Genomic DNA, 19,755 nt, shown 5'->3' on the forward strand with positions numbered 1-19,755 from the left:
CTCTCTGGATACAGTAACTGAGACTGTCCACAACAGGCCTTACAAAATTTAGAGCAGCAACTGAAATTTCCCTCCTCCACCCCAGTTTACTAGATCTAGGAGAACTGCTTACCAGTGTTCTTACAAATACTGATTCCCAGTTGCTCCTGGCTCCTCATTCACACCTCCTTTCTTCCAGCTCCTTACCTACTCTCCTAGTTATTTTAACTACACTTTTAACTAAGCACCCTTTATTCTTCCACTTGATACCTCATTTTTAGATTTTCTATCCCACCGTCAACACACCTGGAGAAGTTTCCTCCCACTTCTCCAGGGGTCAGGCACTCCTGCCAACACCACAGCTGTGTGGAAAGCCGCCAGTTCGGGATGTCAGGCTGCAGGAGGAGACAAGGGCGTTGCTCTCACGGGTGCTCAGGGGGATGATCACAGGATCCATCGAGTCCAGTCTGTGACCAAACACCAGGACCTCGATTGGACCAGGACACCACGTGCCATGTCCAGTCTTTCCTCAAACACCTCCAGCGATGGCGACTCCTCCGTATCTCTGGGCAGCCCCTTCTAGAATCTAATCACCTCTAATCAGTGAATAAATTCTTCCTGATGTCCAACCTAAAGCCCCCTTGGCGCTGCTTTAAGGCCGTGTCCTCTCGTCCTGTCACTTGTTGCCTGGGAGAGAAGACCGACCCCCAGCTGGCCGCATCCTCCTGTCAGGAGAGTGATGAGGTCACCCCTGAGCCTCCGTTTCTCGGGGCTGAGCACCCCCATCTCCCTCGGGCCCTCCTCCCAGGGCTGGTGCTGCAGTCCACTCCCCGGCTCCGCTCCCCCCCTCGGGAATTCCGCGGGCGGGGGGACACAGCGCCCGCGCCCCCCGCGCTGCGGCGCCTTTAAGGGCGGCGGGGCCGCGCCCACGTGTGCGATCAGCTGACGGCGCGTCCCGCCCCCGCCGCCCTGCCCCGCTCCCTGCGCCGCGCGGTGCGGGCGGAGCGGCTCTGACAGCCCTCCGGGGCAGCGCCCGCGCCCCCGCCCGGCCCCGGCCCCGCCACCGCCGCCCCCGGCCCCGCCACCGCCTCCCCCGCCACCGCCGCCCCCGCCGGGGCTGCCCCCGCCGGCCCAGCCACTGCCCCCGTCAGCCGGGCGGGCGCCCGCGGCCCCTCGGCACAGATCGGCGGCGCGGCGCCCGGCGCCTCCCGGTACATGGATTACCTGGTAGGTTCCCGCCGCCGGCGGACCGTCGGACATCTTACCGAGCGGCCGCGGCCGGGGCGGCGTCCGCAGAGCGACTCGTGTGCGGGGGACAGCCCGGGGACAGCCGGGGACAGCCCGGGGCCGGGGGCAGCTCGGGGGGCAGCCGGGGCCAGGGGACAGCCGGGTCTGGGGACAGCTCGGGTCTGGGGACAGCCGGGTCTGGACACAGCCGGGGGGCGGGCCAGGGGCAGCCCAGGTTTGGGGATATCCCGGGTCCGGGGACAGTCCAGGTTTGGGGACATCCCGGGTTTGGGGACAGCCGGGTCTGGCCCCGGTGCCGCGCCCGGCCCCTCGGGCTGCTGAGGGGCGATCAAGCGGCCGGGCCCCGCTCATTTGGCCGCTATTAGGTCGCTAAAGCCGTGACCCGGGTCGCTGTTTTTTTCCTAAACGCTGGAGCTTAGGGCACGCTCCAGTGAGCTCAATTGCCACCGCGGGCGGGATCAGCCCGGCGCCCGGGCAGCTGGTATTCGGGGTAGTGTTTATGGCTCTTTAATGGGTATTGGCTCCATTGGCCTGTGTTAGATGGTATCGCGGGCAAAGCACTCCCCGGGGCCGTGGCTGCTGTTCGCACTCACCCTCGGCCGGCAAAGCCCCGTGGCGGGGCCGGCTGGGGAGCGGGGCTTTGTTTTGGGGTGGTACCCGCTCACCTGGCCTTTCAGCCTGGCGGGGGGGTGGCGTGGTGAGCACATCCCATCGCTGCAGTCCCGAGCCATCCCACTGCTCCGGGCTCGGTGCTGCCAGCCCGGCTGTGAGCTGTGCCCGCTCAGCACCCTGGGGTGCTGCCGAGCCCCAGCCGGGGCGGTGAGGACCCGGCGTCCTCTGGCCACCCCCGGTCGGTGTTGGTGACAAGCGCCACCAGGAAGTGTTTGGAGTCAGAATCTTGACTCGTCATTCAGACTGTTTCGCACGGGATGCTCACGGGTGTAGCTTTCAAGAAAGGCTCAAACGCAACAGGATCTCTGGAGATGCTCTTTTTAATGAGCAGAATCTTTTCCATGCTGAGATGAGAGCTGCACGCAGTGTCTGGCCTTTCCTTTTCTGGCAGCTACCTAAACCAGAAATAGATTAAAATCGTACTTGACTATTCTTGTGCCCGTGTAGCTAAGGTTTATTTGGTTTATTTGGCCTCACACCCCCCCAAAAATTTTTAGGCTTGCCTTTCTGAATTTGAATACTATAGAGAGACGCTAGAAAATGAGTCCTGTGTGGCAGAAATGGTAGGCACACTTCTCTTTAAGAACCTAGTTAATGAAATACTGATAATAAACTTGCTGGGCATCAAGTGCAACCTCATAGCTCCTTGAGAGCCTGGAGCTGTTTCTTAGATTTTTTTTTTCCTTTATAAACTTATGTCCAGGTGAAACTGGCCATTCTGTACTTTTTGAAATGCTTGCATTAACCTTTGTAAGTGCTACAGGCTGTTGTGTGGAAGGCCAACCACTCTGAGAACAGTAAATTTAATAAGCCTTGCAAACTGAGAGCATGTTTTTGTATTAACTAAAGGGGGAGGGGATTAAATAGCTCTACTTTTTTTTTTTTTTTTTTTTTTTCCTTCCCCTGACTCTTATTCTCCAGCTGATCCTTTTCTTTTTCTCTTTTTTGTTGTGTGGCCTTCTTTGGTGTCAGTTCTAAAAAACCTCATTGATCATGAGGTTCAGGCACCTCCAAGAGTCTTCTCTGACAAAAAAAAAAAAAAAAAAAAAAAAAGATGAGTTAGGCAACTAGTTGTGTACACCTATTTTCAGCTTGTTGCCACAGTCTGCCCTGATGTAAAGATGGGCCTACTCTTTATCTATCCAAAACCCAAAGTTACAGTGTGAATGTTAACTTATGGCTGTAGAACAATTGTCTCATTAATTCCATAGCAAAAAGAAGAATTTTCTGTTTTGTGCATGTTAAGGGATTTTGTGTTTTGTGCATTTATGTTGGGTTCTTGCACATACATGGGTCCCTTTGCTGTTCCTCATGTTGGGCAGCTGTGTTGCAGCCTGCAGGCAGTGAGGGCTTCTCCTGTGCTTGCAGTGTGAGGCAGAGAGCAAAGGATGAGCTGTTTCTGCTTGCAGTGGTGCTGAGACGGTGTTTGAGTTTTGGTTATCAGTGGGGCTGAGGGAGGGAGTTCAGTGTAAGGAGGTGAGGACAGATGAGGTCAGGCTTGCAGCATGAACCCAGGAGTCAGTCCATCTCCACAAGGATCCACCCTCAGCCAGCTCTTCCCAGACTAGCATAGGAAAGTTCTTTTCCTGATTTTAGCTGGATAGGACCTACACTGGAGATGGACATGTCTTTTCTCCATTAAGAAGTAGATCCCAAGAAATACTGAACATCTGAAACACCTTCCAGTATCATCAGGTTATTGAAAGCATTCAAAACCTTCTCAGAGTGAAGTCACTTGGAGCCAGCTTGGACTATGGCCTGAAACTTTATGGGCAGATAGCCAGAACTGAGCAGGCCTCCCCTACACAGAGTGTGATCCTTGATTTATGGCTAATGCCATTTGATAACAAATTGGTACTACAAGAGCATCTTCTGTGATGCTCTGGTCTGTTTTTGCAGTTTTACATTGTAACAAAAGAGTATCACTGGACTCTGTATCTTTGACAGCCAAAAGAGTCTCTTCAGCCTGGTGCCTCTTTTCGTGTTGATATAATTATGATATTAGGAGTAATGTGGTGGGTTCTTTTTTTCTTTTTCTATTTTTTTTTTTTTTAAACTCAACATAGCTAAAGCAAGTCCAACCTCCTGAAAAGAATACATCTTTACTCAGAGGCGCTTTTTCCTTATACATGTTGTTCTTGTATTTAGTTAACTCTTTAAAAACATACTATGTGAACACAGCCGCATCAATGTAGATTTGTAGGTTTTTGTGGCTACATGATCCAGGGTACTGTCTGCAACCTTCTTCAGCTTCATTCTTGCTACATTGTGTCTGGACGGATTTTAGTGTATTCAGAGACTCGTGTTGGTTGGCCTCTGTTCAGTAGACTATGCTTAATTTAAGGAGTTACGCCATGATGCATCTTGTGAAAAGCATGGCATGCGACCAGTCTTACAGTTCTTGCTTGCAGAACTTGTAAGGAAGCAATAAAAATGCTTTGGTTTTTCTTATGTGCTACAATTACAATGCAGATTTTAAGCTCCTGAGTAGACTTTCACAATACACTTCTTCAGTGGCATCCTCTGCAGTAGATAAAATTCTTATGTGCTTCTGTTCAATGTGTCAGCCTGATGACAGAATTTTTAAAAACAACTTGAGAGAGTGATGTAGAAATTTAAATCTGTCTCTTCACAAAAGAAAGGTGTTTTATTAGCCTAAGAAGTTTATAGAAAAAAATTGATAACCTGTTTAATTTTGTATTTTCTAGCATTTTTAAATTATGATAGCTTATCCCTAAATTATATCCCAAGATATTATGTACTGTCTTAGTTGTATATAAAAATATTTCTTGGGCAGGTATTGAAGAGCTTATTCTGACCTGAAATGGAAGACAGCTCTTCTTGAATGATCAACTGTTTCAGCTTTAGTAATTGGTTTTTTTTAATTTTTTGTCCCTTTTCTGAGGAGTTAAACAGAAACATGAGTTCTGCAATATCAAGAGAATGCACGCTCCTGTGTGCTAGAATCCTTGTTGTGCTGTTGGGGATTGGTTTCTTTTAACTGTAACAAGTTGTTTTTTTTTTTTTTTTTTTTTTTGTTTTTTTTTTTTTTTTTTTTTTTTTTTCTGTGTACATTTGATAGCAGATACAAACTATTTTACTTCTGCATGCACATGAAACCTAAAATTTGGTAAGTTTTTGAGTAAATTGAACTAAATTTTCAAATTTTGGACGAATATGTGAGTAAGCCTTAAAGTGACTTAAGAGTTTCTGCTTGGTTTCTGAACAGTCTTGACCTTACATTCTAGATAGTGTTCAGACAAAGTCTTGGTTGGGGAAAGCTGCATATGCCAAACTGGTGTTCTTAAAGTGTTAGGGGAAAAAAAAATATTTCTGAGCAACTTTTCTTTCTTGGGACACTTAGTTTTAAGACCTTTCTTTTAAATAGTTACTCTTTAATTTAATTGGACAGGTTAGATTCTGAAGGTGCCGATATGGGACAGATCAAGATCACTTAATGATTCTTGAATACTTCAGATCCTGTCTTCCCATTGCTGTTGCCAGTTCCATTGTTTGGTATTTGCAGGTCATAGAAAACATTTTTTTCTTACACCACAGATGTGTTATAGAGGCATATGTTTGAAGGTAAGAGTTTTACTTCACTGAAACTTTGTAAACTCGTAGATGCTGTCCTTTGAATAAGAAAAAATGGGTAAAGGTCCAACTAGCAACTCTGAATTTTTGTTCTGTGGCAAATGTGTGATTTTGATGCATTGCCTGCAACATAAGCCACAGTCTATATATAGGGCCATGTCCTCTTACTGTTTGCTTAACACCCCTCTCATATGAATTCTGTCTTTTGTCATGTGACAATAAGGATTATTTGGGCTCTATGTTGACTGATCAGCTATAACAGCCTTGAACATTTATCCTGTCTGTAGAGCACAAGGGCTTTTATCTTATTTTCCTCCCTTCAGTTTGGGAAGTTGATTAGACACAAGGATGAGGTCTGACAGTTGTTTGAAAATAAAGATGTAACTGAATGCAGGAAAGAAAACAACAGCTGTAAGGGTGCATGCAACTGCATTAATGTTTGGATCAGATGTGAATCTTTTAATTGAAGGAGGTAATGCTTACGGTCATAGGTTGGCATTGCAGAGTGATCACAGATGACATAAACTTAATATTTTTCAAATGAAACCAGATGGAAAGATTTACTTCATTAATGGGGTTTTACACCATAGGCCTAGATCAGAACTCATGTCTGAAGTATGTAATAAGAATTCTTGGTCTTCAGTTCCAGCTCTTGCTATGTACTACCACACCATGTTGCTCTGCTCCTGAATTCTTCAGTCAGACCTCCAAGCTTGAAGCAGCATGGTGATGAATTTCACAAAAGGTTAGAAATGCAAGCTTTTAATAAGGGAGAATATCTGCATTTAGTGAGGACAAAATATTCCTTCTAATACCACATGCTGATTAACATTTTTGGCTTGTTGTCAGTATCATCAGCTCATGTTTTTTAATACTGCCAGCTTGTGATCTTTATTCTCTTAAACTGAATTCTGAAGTTTTGTAATTATGTGAGGATATTAGCTCTCCATTAATAAAAGAAGCATTTTTAATTTAGTTTAAAACCACAAATGTGAGCCCCAAAAGCTGTAAAGCTCTACCAAAAAAAACACAACAGTATTTCAAATCTTGTGCTCTTTGTGTTTTGGCTCATACTGCTCTGCAGTATGTTGGTTTTGCTGTTTTTCACTGTGTGTGCAGCATAACTTTTTGAAGTGCAAACTGTCTGACTGTGACTATAAAGAAGTCCTTGTGGACATAAGTAGGGTATTTGCAATCTAATAAAAGATGGCTCATCTCATGCTAGACCTCTTCAGCATACAGAATTTATTTTTTCTCTCTGGCAACCTGGTGAGGTGACTAAATTAATTGCCAACGACTGTGTAAGTAAGTTCCTTCTATCTGAGGAAGAGACACAAAGCAGGAAATGTAGCTGACATGCTCTTACACTAGGTACAGTCCTGCCCTAGAGCTTTGTTGCTTATAAGAACAAACAGTAGGAAGAACATGAGTCTTTGATGCTCTGCTGTATGTTTTGGTGGAGCAACAGAAGAAGAATTTGTTCACAGGACCCACATTAGCTTTTGGCATTGGAGAGTCTGAGTAAGCAAGATGGCATCCAAGATCCACTAGGAACTGTTGATATGGGGGAAGTAAGTTTGCAGAATCCTTTTTTTTTTGTTGTTATGACTTGGAGCTTTTGTATGGAAGAAACATCTGCTTTCCACATTTTATTAGCTTTTACAACAACCATTGCCTAGTCCTCCTTTATATGATTTTGACTCTAATAGAGGTGAAAAACTTAAAAGCAATTAAAAATGAAGTAATCATTTTGTAATCTGTTATACAAATTTCATGAGAAATACAAATGAGCATTGAGAGCACAGCTCTGGCAATGAATAAGAGGGAGAAGTGAATGCAGAGATTACAAGGAAATTTCATGTTTGTGTTTAGTTGCATATGCTGCATATGCTTTGGATGGGTTGATGAAGAAATAAATATTACAAAAGCATACTGAACCCAGGAAAAAAAATCATAGTACTTCTTTTGATATTCATAATAAAATGGCAGATGAAATTCAGTGTTGACACATGCAAAGTTGCATATATTTATAGAAGATATCACATGGCAGTACAGATGCATGGATAGGCCCTAAAATACCATCAGTGCTCAGGGAAGGGAATGAGGATCCTTCTTTAAAATGTCATCTCAACCCAGACATCTGTCAACAAATTTAGAGTACTAAGAAGGAAAAAGAGGGAACAATCTCATTTTTGCACTGCTTAAATGTAAGGTTTGCTCTTGTCTTACATGCTACATTTCTGGTCACACCATATCGGAAAGAGTATCGAAAAGCCAAAGAAAATACAGAGAAAGAAACTGTGGTAATTGAAGAAAAGCAAATGCTTCCATACAAGCAGGGATAAGTCATTATAGCCCTTCAGTCTGAAGGAGAGACAGCTGACTGGTATGAGGAAGCAGCATTCTAGATGTCTTTGAAATCAGAGAGAGGGTAACTAGGCATTAAGCAATTTTTTCCTTATAGAAGAACTCACTGACAGTTATAATCCAGGAACTGTGTTTTCATGTGAGTGTAGCTGAATTCTCACTTGTGCATCAATGTTAGGGAGGCCAAAAGGAGTAGACCAGGAATTTGTACAGTGTCTTCAAAGAAAGGTCCATTGTGGGTGGGTATTAAACATGATGTTCAGATGTGATGGTAGGAAATCCTGAAGTTGTGATTACTGGAACATAAGGATAGGTCCATGGGGTATGGTTCCCTGGATGTACTGATGCTTTGCTGTGGACTAAGTACATCCATTATTCCTGCTTACTGAGAGAACAGTAAGAGAATCAGTTCTGGAACAGAAAATTGAGATATTCTGAGTGGTGTCCAGGAGTGCTCTCCAGTGTAATCGGAATTGCATTGACTGCACAGGAGGTGAGACTTTTTAATTCAGAGGTATTTATGAAGATACTTAATCTGCTCCAGGGGGCACATAGCTAACGGATTCCTTGTGCTTGGAGGTACTGCCTTCATGTATGAGGAAAGGCTATTGGATTTCTGACATCTGTGTTTTAACAAATTTATGACTTAGTATGTAAGGCCCACAACACTGAGTGAACCTGAAACTCTACAGACAGCCTATGCAGAAAGATGATGCACTCTACAATGAGTGATCTCTTTTTGCCTAGAAACTTGCATAATTTCACGTTTCAGCAGGACTGGAGAAAAGGTCCAGAATTCTTGAGAAACATCTCTGCTGTTCTTGCAGCTATTAATTTTCTGCTGGCTGATCTGCATCTTTCACTGCCTGAGCCACTGCAGTCCTGGAAACAGTCAGGGAAAACTGTTTTATTGAGGGTATTGCCTAAAAGAGAGGAGAGCATTGTTCTCTGGTGCATCCACTTGATTACTTTTTATGATGACAAAAGAGTTCTTAGATCTAGTCCTATTTCCTGTTCACATATCATTGCTTTTCCATCAACATCAGGTTTCTTCTAGTCTCTAAACTATGATTTATTTTTCTAATGATTATGTACAAGAAGAGTGGTATTTTAGAAATCTAATTATTCAGCATTAGAGAAGAATATGAAAATATTTTCTGTGTCTCTTATCCCCATGAACAGTATTAAAAATAATGCTGGGAGTTTAAATTAGAAATGTTATTAAAGGAATGTGCTAGAGGGCTGTGACATCTTTTGCAGGAAGGGGAGCCTTGGAGTTCCTAGTTGGAGTTCAGTGCACAAGGTTAGCAAACAGCAGTTCTGGTCAAAGTTCCTGCTACCTTTACTGTAGTGTTGTTGTGTGTGCTTTTGGGTACCCACATGTTCCTTAAAACACATAAGCACTGAGAATTTGTTTAAGGCTCCATATATAAAGGGACCTTAAAACCTGCATATTTTATACACTTGTATTGCTAATTTTTGTAATTTTATACACTGAAAAAGATGCAGATAAGAATAGAGATGGAAAAACTTCTGCCTGGAAGATCCAGCAATTCAAAGGGATTACTGGGTTGTATCACTTCATTATAAATGAACAGAAGTGTGCCTTGATCTTAGATGTATTAAAGAAACCTATCACCAGAAAAAACCCTCTAACATCTTCCTTTTCTCATGTTTTTTTTTTTTTTTTTTTTTTTTTTTTTTTTTTTTTTTTTTTCTCTTATTGTGGTCTTGGAGCTGCATTCAGTGCTGTGATTTATTTAGGATTGTGTCGCAGTGAGTTGAGGTCTTTCTGCTGGTTGGCAGAATTGGCTGGCTCCTGCATTTCTGTCAGGTGTTGAGCCTTTTGGTTCTTTTCTGAAAACTTGGTTAGGATTGCCCTCCCCTTTTGCCCAGCAAGGTTATTGAGGCTAATGCTTTCAACTCAGTGCTTGCTTTGAAGTCATCAGTTGCAGAACATGCTCTAATTAATCTTTTCAAAATCTAGTCTATTGTAAATATTATGAGTAGGGATTTAATCTTGTGTTTGCTGACGAAAGAGATATTATTTAAAACAATGGCTTTGTGAGTTTTAGACTGTGTGCCTGTGTCAGAGCTGAATGAGATTTTTTTTTAAACACCAAATACTGAAACTGTTTTTGGCTGATATTTGTACTGATAGCTGAATACTTGAAAGAATGGACAGAACAGATGCTTGTTGTGTATTGAATGTTGCACAGCTGCAGGGCAGACATCTAAGTCATTATAAACAAGGCCTAAGTAATTTTTACAAGGTATGCTTAAAATAACAAAGTTTTGGGCGAATAGGAAAGTTAGCCATGAGTTTGCTTTCCAGTGGGAGAAATTATTTAATGTTTGTGAGATAACCCTTTGTCTAGGCAGAAAGGTGCTTTTTGGCAGAGATGCATGCATATATTGTTTGACATATTTGATCTGACTCTGTTTTTCACTTTAGATGTGTGAAGTCACTTCTGTGAAGAACTAGTCTTTGTAGAATTGTGTCAGACAAGGTATCTTTCTTTCATAGTATTTGTAGGTATATTTTTACATTATTTTTCTTTTGTTTTCATGCTTACCGTGTAAAATCCTTTCAGAAAGCAACAATAAACTGTAAGTAAATTACATGCAAATTTTCCAACAATTGTTTTGTTGCCCAATTGTATGGTCCCAAGTGAGTTGCACAACAAAAGTAATGAAAGATTACAAGTATCAAGAATAAACTCCCCATTGCAGCAGCAGATTATCAGCTATATCTAATTCAGCAATTGGAGTGATAGTCTGAAGGATAATATCACTAAACTTTTAATTGTTTAAATCAATTCCTGTCACTTTTTCATGGATTAAACTGAAATACTACTGGGGAGAGAGTGTAAATTTTCAGTAGTAATGAGCCTTTTTTACCACAATAGAATTTAGTGTATAAGCATTATCTGGAGGCTTGAAGAAGGGATTATCTTAATATTTCACTGGGAAATGCATAAGGGTACTGTATGTGACAGAATTCATGCCTTATAACAGTAGCCTGTGGTTTCAGAACGTTAACAGTAGCAAACCCAACAACAGATGAGTAAGGTAACACGAGGGATTTAGGTTGCTTTATTCTAGTGAAGCAAGGATCTACAGGGGCTTGTTGGAGAATTTGAACTGCAGATTAGTTCTCCCACTAATGTACAGCCTGAGCAAAAAGTAAAAAAAGAAAACAATTTATAATGCTGTGCTAGTCTAGAATAAAAGCAAACTGTATACATGGTGAAGCTATAATGGTTTGCTACGGCTGCATGTTTATTTCTCCTGCAAGCTGAAATAATTATTTAATTTGTATATAAAGTTGTGTCTGGCAGCAACAGAGATTCTGCCAGGATACTGAAAATGCAAATGTATCACCCCCTGTTTAAGTATGGGCTTAAATTGCCACAGACCAAGGTTAAACATTAGGAAACTTTCTAGTAGAGAAGGTAATGAAGGACTGGTCTAAATTGCTTGGGGAAGTCATCCATCCCTGGAACCTTTGGAACAAGGTCTGCAAATACTTTCAGGAGGGGTATGGTTTATGACCCCACCACTTTGTAACTGTAGGATTTCTTGAAGTCAGTTCCTGTTTCTCTGTCACTTTTTTCTTTCTGGGAGAAGCTCAAAGCACAAGAGATAGACTCAGATGTTTGGTCTTAAAGCTGAAAAAAAAATCTCCTAAAATTGAAATAGTGTTTTGAATCAACATTTCCTTGTCATTAATAACATGCTAGATTACTTCCAGTCTGAAAAGAAAATCAACTGTGCTGTTGAAGTTTACTTTCAGGTTTTTGGGCTGTGCTTTTTAACTTTCAGACAGTTCAGTGAAATACTGTTTATTTAAAATTTACATGTAACAGTTAACAGCAAAAGAAAAATATTGCTACACATTTTTTATTACTTAAAATTATTAAGATCTGTTCTTTTGATTTTTTAAAAAATCCTAATTCTAATTAAATGGGTATTTCAGTTAAAGGATTTTCTTTTTTTTTGAGGGAAGGAAAAATTAGAAAGCAGATGCTGAAAAGATGTTTTGACTGGTACGTTTGAAGTCTGTATCACCCAGCACTTTACCTTAGATAATGTGTGGACTTGTTAAACATGTAATAAAAATGTTCCACTTGAAGGCTCTAAGTTTTGTCTTTCAAATACCTTGTATGAAGTGATTCCTCAATTACTCTTCTGAATAAACCATTGTAAGGTTAGTTTATATTACCTAGTTGTATAGGAAATATGGCAAACATACAATAGTTTTAATTTTGGTGTTGTAGAGCTGAATTTATTTCCTGGCTTTGTTGTGCTAATTAAAGAAGATGTTTTTCATCTGTTTCATCAGAAATTCGTAGTCCATCCTCAGCCTCTCTGGGTGACTGCAGAAGACATAGAATTGTGGCATCACAGCAGATTGGAAGTTGAGGGTAAAAACTTTTTAACATGATTATTCTCAGCCATAAGAACAGATTAATTAAAATGTTCTATTTTCATGTTCTACTTTGAAGATGAAAATATCAGAAAGCTAAAGGAATAAGGCTCCAGAAATGTGCAAACATTAAATTTTATGCATTATTCTGGTATGTAGAGGAAGACAGTTTCAGTGATGGTAAAGAAAGATAAAAACTGAAACAAATAAACACAGAACCTCTTTACAGTCTACTAAGAGGCTGAAAAGCACTCTGTTAAAATTATATTTGCAGCTGTTTTTAAATCAGAGTAGATAAAAATGAATGAGACTGAAAGCTTACATGTAAATCATAAATGTTGTGTACAGGTATTTTGGTGATCATTAGGTAATTTGAGATCTATAATGAAATACTGAAATATTAGTAAGTGTGAAGGTATTGTCACCTCTGTACTTAGCTGCTTCTGTATGAAAGGTAGTATGTATCTGTATAACCTGAATTTATCTGGCATTTTTCTCAGGTTGTTTAATACAGCCTTGAAGAAGGTGTTTCTTTCAGGGGAGAGGGGAGAGATGGGAGGAAAAGTAGTTCTTAATAAATAGCATTCTTGATAATGTCTTTATTTTAATTCCTTTAGACTATGTCTGAATGTATCCAGCTCTCATTTGCTGTTTGTAGAATTGGCATTTACACGGTAAGGCAATGTTCTAACTAAGTATTTTTGTTAGTGTTAATGCCATTTCAGTGAAAAGAAGTTACTTAAGTTTTTTAGGATTGGATTTAAGTAATGCAATAGGAAAAGGGATTTGTCATGCTAGTTTGCATAAAGAGACTACAGTAGATTTTTGTCCTGTCAAAGATTTACTAAAATCAGAAGAGAAAAAGTATCTTCCATTTTAGTTAAAAATAGTAAAGAAAAATTCAGCCAACCTCTTGAAGTGTAAGGAAAATTTAGAATTCATGTGCATCAGTTCCTGAGAATTCTTGCGTAACATAATTGCTAGAGGGTTTATGTACATTTGCCATTAAATATCTATCATGTTTGAGTAATGTCACATATTGAAACATGTTAGCTAAATGCACATATTTTAGGTTTTGTCTGGAGAGCCTTAACACTTTGGAAATGCTGTTAAGTTAAACGTACCAAACCTTATAGAAAAGAAAAGAGAAGTTTACTTCAAGTACATGTCCCAAACATGCTAGCGCTTTTTTTTTTCTGCTCCTAGTTGTTCTAATTAATGATTAGAACAGTTAGATGTGTGGGTTTTTTTTAGAAATTCATTCTAAGGAATACATTACAATAATGTAATGTAAACAATGTAAACTCAGTTGCTCAAATCATGCTTCATATCCTGGAGCTTTTGAAATGGGAATGCTGCTCCTTCTGTTAACACTTTTCAGGAGTAAGCCTGGAACATACCACTTAATATAGTCAAAAGTATAGGTGAGTTTTAAACAAGAGTGATGAGGGCTATGTGCCATCAATAAGTCTTACTTGAGGACAGAATATCAAAGTTTAATATTTTCTTTTGTTCATAGAATTTGGTTCCCGGTAGTGTTTAACATCTGCTTGAAGTTTTTTCCATTTGCCTGCTTTCTGTTTTCAACATTTAGAAGTCTTTTAAATGGTAGGAAAGAAGATCAAAGGCATATTTCCTTATGGTATTTAAATTTCTTAGGAAGACTTTCTGTCTAAAAATTGCTGTGTGATAAGAGTATACTATTTGGAGGATCAGAGAGGGTTACAGTCTGAGGTTTCAATGGCTGCAAGGTACTCAAATGATCTGCCAGTTCTTTAGAAGGCTAGAGTAAGCTGTTCAAATTAATTTGAGGGTATGTCCAAATATAAATGTGTGTATATTGCAGGCCTGGGTATGAGCAGGTAAAATGTACAGCAAAGCACATCCTCTGGCAGTAATTGGTTCTGCTTTAGTTTAAAATGGGTCAGGTGTTGTTTATATACTGGAGTGCCCTGCTAAGTTGTGGTGGCTGCAGTTATAGTCATAGTTGTACAACTGGTATCTCACTCTGAGCTTTTGGGCAGCAAAATACTTAATTTTATCGAATGTTTTAAATTGCAAAATAAAAAGAGCTAGCTTCATTCATTAAATGCTGAAAGAAATTGATTTCATTGACTGCTGGTACTTAAGGGAGGATAGTGAGGAGGATGATGACTGGGCTTCAGAGAATCTGGAGGTGCAATGTTGTGGCCATAGTGTACGGGGCAGGTCATAGGTCCCATGTAAAGTGCATTTGAAGGTTAAATAGTTCCTTTAGGAAAACGCTAGATGCAGAGGGTACATAAAAAATGCCTGTCATTGGAAGGGTGAGTTTCAGATGATCTGGAGGATAGATTTGGACAGCTTTGGCATCATAGTAAACAGAGAGGCCTGCTGAAGTGAGAGCTTTGCAGAAAGAGAGTGTGATAGTTTCTGCCTCTGCACCATACCGTGCTTGTGCTTGTAACTGTCACTGGATTTGTTGCCCAGGTTTGTCAGCAGTCTGGCAGCTATCAGGTGTTGTGTGCTCCATACTAATGTCAAGAAGCAAACCACAAAACTCCAGTTCTTATTTCCCTTCTAATTAATTCCTTGGGTCTTGTGCTTTCTGCTGCATGCTGTTTTGCAGATTCAGTCAGTTTTCTGTTTGCTAGTTGATTGATTTTTATCCAAAATCCAAGCAGTCTCTCAGATGCCAGTCCTTAGCAACACCATGTGTTCAGTTTGTGCTGAGTTACTTGGACACTTCCTGTTCTGCATGTCCCCATGGTACAGTGCTGCAAGCAAGGCTCTTAGTCCTTTGGACTACAGGCATCTCAACTGTTAGCCTGTTATCAAGCTGCTTATCAGTAACACTCACTCTAAAGCACCCATGACATCAACTGTACTACACCATTAAATAGGCTTCCTGTTTTTATGGCACGTACGGATTATGAGATGGAGGAAGAGTTAATATAGTGATCTATGGCAAAACAGCCTGTGCTGCCTGAAAACCTACATCTTTGCAAGAGTACAGGAGGAGATTTAATGCCTGTTTCAGGTGAATTAATTAGATGAGATTACTTTAAAGTTTATTCCCTTGAAGGGAGGAGGAGCAAAACAGAGGTGGCTAATGTAAAAACTGAAGATATTTGTAGGGATCTGAAACTGATAGATGTTTCCTTCTAAAAGGAAAACATTATCATAAAATCATATGGAAGCATTTGGGGGTTAAGAAATCAACCAACCAATGAAAATAAAACTCAACATGTTTCACATAGCTAGTAACTTCTCTCAGGAGTACCAGTTTTTCAGGTGCGTGTTTCTGCTTCTTCTACTGTCTTCTTCTGCATCAGATGTGCCAATTGGATGTGTGGGAACAGGCAGATAAATTTGTGGATCTGTGTGACTGTGGAGACTGTAAGCATATGGCAGCTTGTAACAAATTTATTTCCTTTCTGTTTCTGATTTAATTTTCTTAACCAGGTAAAGATCCTATTAAAATAATGATGGAGAATTCTACCTACATGAACCTCAGAGGAAAAAGAGTTCATTTTTTTTTTCTTGTCAACCAGTTTTTATGATAGGACACTTGCCACCTTTATACATATTTAGGACTCCATCTTGGAAACAGTGTGCATGACTCTGTGCCTACACATGCACTCTGTACTATACTCTGATACTCTGTACTAGCCCTTGAGACTTTCTTCTTTTCATCTGTTTTCATATAATTTTAAGCTTTTTTCAACAGGGGTAATAAGGCATTCCTCCTGTCGCTAACCTTTAAATGTGACTGCAGGAACATACGAAATGTAATTTTTACATCCCTTGTTGTTTTGGATAGAAAAACAAGGACAGAAGCTTCTACAGGGGTGAGAACCATGCAAAAATACCCAAGGAGGCCTAGTGGAAGCTTGGTCTTTTGCTGGTGTATATTAGAATGAAAAATACTGGAAAAATACATTTTACTGTTTCAGAAAATCAGAAAGTAAGTTTTTCTTGGTTTCAAAATATGGCATCAGTAGGTAAATAATTTTGTTTCAAAGCAACACAACGATAACAAAAAGCTCCCTGTAGTTCTTTCTGCTTTCAGATGCTGGGTGTGGCTAAAGTGATGCACTGTGGCAACATTGCATCAATGTTAGTATCTTCTTCCTGAAAATCATGAGTAACTGATATTTTAGTTTTAGTAATCTCTTGGCTTGGATTTGTGCCATGAGAAGTGGAAATAAAGGACACATTTTTACAGCTTTGCTTGTTATAGTTTGTATATCGTAAGTATAGTAAATGATGCAAATGTGCTTTTAGTTTTCTGGTTTACTTTGGACTTACTTAGATTTGTCTTTGTTTATAATTATAAATTCATGTCTTGAAATGGTTTGACTGGAATCAGCTGTTGTGCTAAGGAATATGTCTGATGTCAGAACAAAACAGAAATAATACTAAGCTGAGAAATGGTGGAGAGAAAACTCTTAAAAGAAGAGAAACCAACTGAGCCAACTACCATGAAATAGCAGGTAATCATGGGAACATGTCTGGGAGGTTCCTGGAGCCAGCCTGTGACTTAGAGTGTGGAAAGCTTCCTATGAGACTCTTCCCCTCTCTGACATGGTTTCCCATTGGAAAATACTAAGTTAAAGTAATAACAGTGTTCATATAGCATATCCTGTCTACTCCTCCCTTTCCTATGTCGTGTCCTTGACATGAACAGCAAAACAAAAGCAAAAAAGTGCAGCAGGAAAAAGTCCTTTTATGTGCTACCCTTGGGGAAATGTGGATAATTCCATTCACAGTCATTGCTGATATTATGTGGATAGATAGACTGTTGGAAAGGAAAGATCTAAATGTTTTTAACTTCCAGCCTTAAATAAAAGGTTCTTGCTATCACCCCAGTCTTGGCAGTGGCTTGCATTGGGTGGGACTGTGCCTGCTTTGTTGTTGCAAACCTGTAGTCAAGCTGCTTGAACCATACTGGTTGTGGTTTGTGTTTCTACCAACCTAAACAGGAGAAAGAGGGGCAGACTGTCCTGATGCATGTGTCACTCTGTGCACGTGAATGTTAGATATATCTTGAGTTCTGAACTATGGGCTGAGACTCTCCTTTCTCCTTTTCCTGAAGTAAAGGAACAGTTGTAACAGTTTTTCAAATGAGTAAAGACAGATGAAGGGAGAGAATATCAAGACTGCTTCAGAAGTGTGGATCAGAATACAATTTTCTTCCCTGTCTCTGCACAGAATTAGTTGGTTAAAGTGAACTGTGCTGACATTGCTGAGAGTCTCTCTACTTGTGGCCAGAGCTCATGACCTGCTCAAAGAACTCAGCAGCTTGGTGTGACAACATTGCTTCCCTGGGCTACTCAGTGATATCCACTGGGTTTCCAGCTCTTTAAGAGCCTCTGACAATCAGTAATTCATTTTACTTGGAAAGGTATAGTTTGCCAAATTAGCCTGTTAATTTTTGTCAGAATCTCCACTGGACAAACCTGCAATTAGGAATAGAGCCTTTTCCTGGACTAAGGACTTTATGAGTACAAGTTTTGTTCCATCTGATTTGTCTCTGTTGTCCATGGCTCCTTCCTGCTCTAGAGAACAGCAGTGTTGTTCCACAGGCCATTAGCTTTAAGGAGGACAAGAGGAAAACCCCCGATCATCATGACAAAAGTCTCCAATCTTTTCTGTTCAGACAGAAAAGTGCTGTTCAGTTTGTATTTATCAAAGCTGTGGGGTTAGTTATCCTGTACATAAGTGCTCTTCTGCTTGTTCCCTTTGGAAGTCAGGATTCCTAATCCTCACTTTTGCTGCCTCCCCAGAAAACAGTTGTGTAATGTATTGTCAAAGTGTTGTATTTTGCCTTCATGGTCTTCCATTTGGAAAATAAACCACTGTTGTTAGGCTCAAGTGATGCAGAGGGTGATGGTTTGAGCATGGAATTTTTCTGATGGCCTTTGCTGAGCATCCTTTTATGGTGCATCCTTTTAATTTGCAAAGTAGCCTCTTTAAGTATATAAAAAAAAAATTAATTGAATATACTAGATTTAAAAATGTAATTTGTAAATACATTACAAAGTGAAAATATTCAAAATTCTGACAATCTTCTATGAAAAAACCAACCTATTTGAAATCTGAGGTGCCCTGAGACTGTGGACTTCGAAAATTCGCAGGGAAACATGTTGCTTTTGTGGCAGATTGCAAATCTATTTTTTCACTGTATCATTTGAATTATTGAGAGGGTGAAAAACTAGAAGTGGTTCTTCAGTGAAAGTGATTTTTTTTTTCATGTTCTGTAATCCAGAGGTTGGGACCATGTATAGCAATGAGATGTGCAAAAAAGCAAATTGATTTGCAAGTATTCCTGAGTGAGGAATTCTAAGCTGTGATGAAAAGCAAGCTCCCTGTGATTATGGTCAAAGTTGCATGCCCTGCTGTCTGTGCTCATGCAATTGCTTGTACAGTTCATGCATCTACCTTGTACAGTTGGATAAATAAGCAAGTGGAAATAGAGAACAACAGTAATATATATCACTCATAATATTTTACATGTAGCTGCAGGTTTTTTTTTATTGTTCTGGGTTTTTTTTAGTCATAGTTTTGCCAAAAACTGTGTTGTTTTTGAGTGTGAGTTGTAAAGTATTTGTTGTTAATCTGTATTTGTCTTTAACAGCAATTGGACAACCACAGAGCACTGTGGTTGCAGAATATGCTTGCAGAATAATTGCATCTTTCACAAGATGCCATATTACAGCAGAAGTGGGAAAAGTTTGTTCAGCAGGTTCTAAACTTTTGTTCTGTGAGCTCAAAAGTTGTCTGTTTGTCTTAGAGAAGATTGCTTTTTCCTGTGAACATGCATGCACTATATCCTGAGGGCATCAATGATAAGTTACTATTATGATTGCTACTGTAAATAGTTCAGCTCTGTTTTCTGAAGACATCCTGTGTTTGTTTAAGAATAGGTATCTGTTAAGGGAAGAAGATTACTTCTTCCCCTAAGTGGATAGTAGATCCCTATAAGTGGATAGTAGAGTTAAAAAAAACTGAAGTGCATCAAATACCATAAAATTTAATCTTTTCATGAGTTAGCTTTTTTTTTTTTTTTTTTTTTTTTAGTGGAAAGACACTTCTAAGTCTTACCATCACTACGTGTCTATCCACTGTGTTTAGTCTTTTTCACCTGAAAATGATTGCCTAGGTGTTGAAGTGAGTGTTCAAAGTGGTTTGCTGAATATCTGAATATCTGTTGCTACAGCTTCTTTATAATTATAGTCTGCTGTCTTCAAAGTAGTTTAAGATTGTATTCATGTGTAATTAAATCCAGAAATGCTTTTGGAAAGGCTGTTTCACAGCACCCTTTAAAGCCTTTTAAAGTAAATAGTGCTTTTAGATCTGCCTTCTATTACAGTGTTTGTATTTTGATCAGTTTGATTATATTGCACACAAATCATAAAGCTAGTTATATTTTGTCATATGGAAACCTTTGAGTGCCATTTCATTTTTATGGCAATGATTAATAA

The 19,755-nt window shown here is 40.0% G+C and overlaps 1 protein-coding gene across 3 annotated transcripts in view; it reads left to right on the top strand.

Moving 5' to 3' along the window:
* The first annotated feature begins 1,140 nt into the window (after nt 1-1,140).
* Nucleotides 1,141-19,755, top strand: part of ARL15 (ARF like GTPase 15) — a 225,866-nt gene continuing 207,251 nt past the window's right edge. For 2 of the 3 annotated variants that reach the window (XM_083883217.1, XM_083883219.1), the window contains exons 1-4: nt 1,141-1,206; nt 10,316-10,370; nt 12,206-12,287; nt 12,907-12,963. In XM_083883217.1, the coding sequence (XP_083739343.1) occupies nt 12,910-12,963 (54 nt within the window). In that variant the 5' untranslated portion in view covers nt 1,141-1,206; nt 10,316-10,370; nt 12,206-12,287; nt 12,907-12,909. The remainder of the gene's footprint in view (nt 1,207-10,315; nt 10,371-12,205; nt 12,288-12,906; nt 12,964-19,755) is intronic. The other variant, XM_083883218.1, reaches the window with a different exon arrangement.

The sequence above is a fragment of the Zosterops lateralis genome (genome assembly GCF_965231275.1).
Source record: "Zosterops lateralis genome assembly, chromosome: Z".
Classification (NCBI taxonomy): Eukaryota; Metazoa; Chordata; class Aves; order Passeriformes; family Zosteropidae; genus Zosterops; species Zosterops lateralis.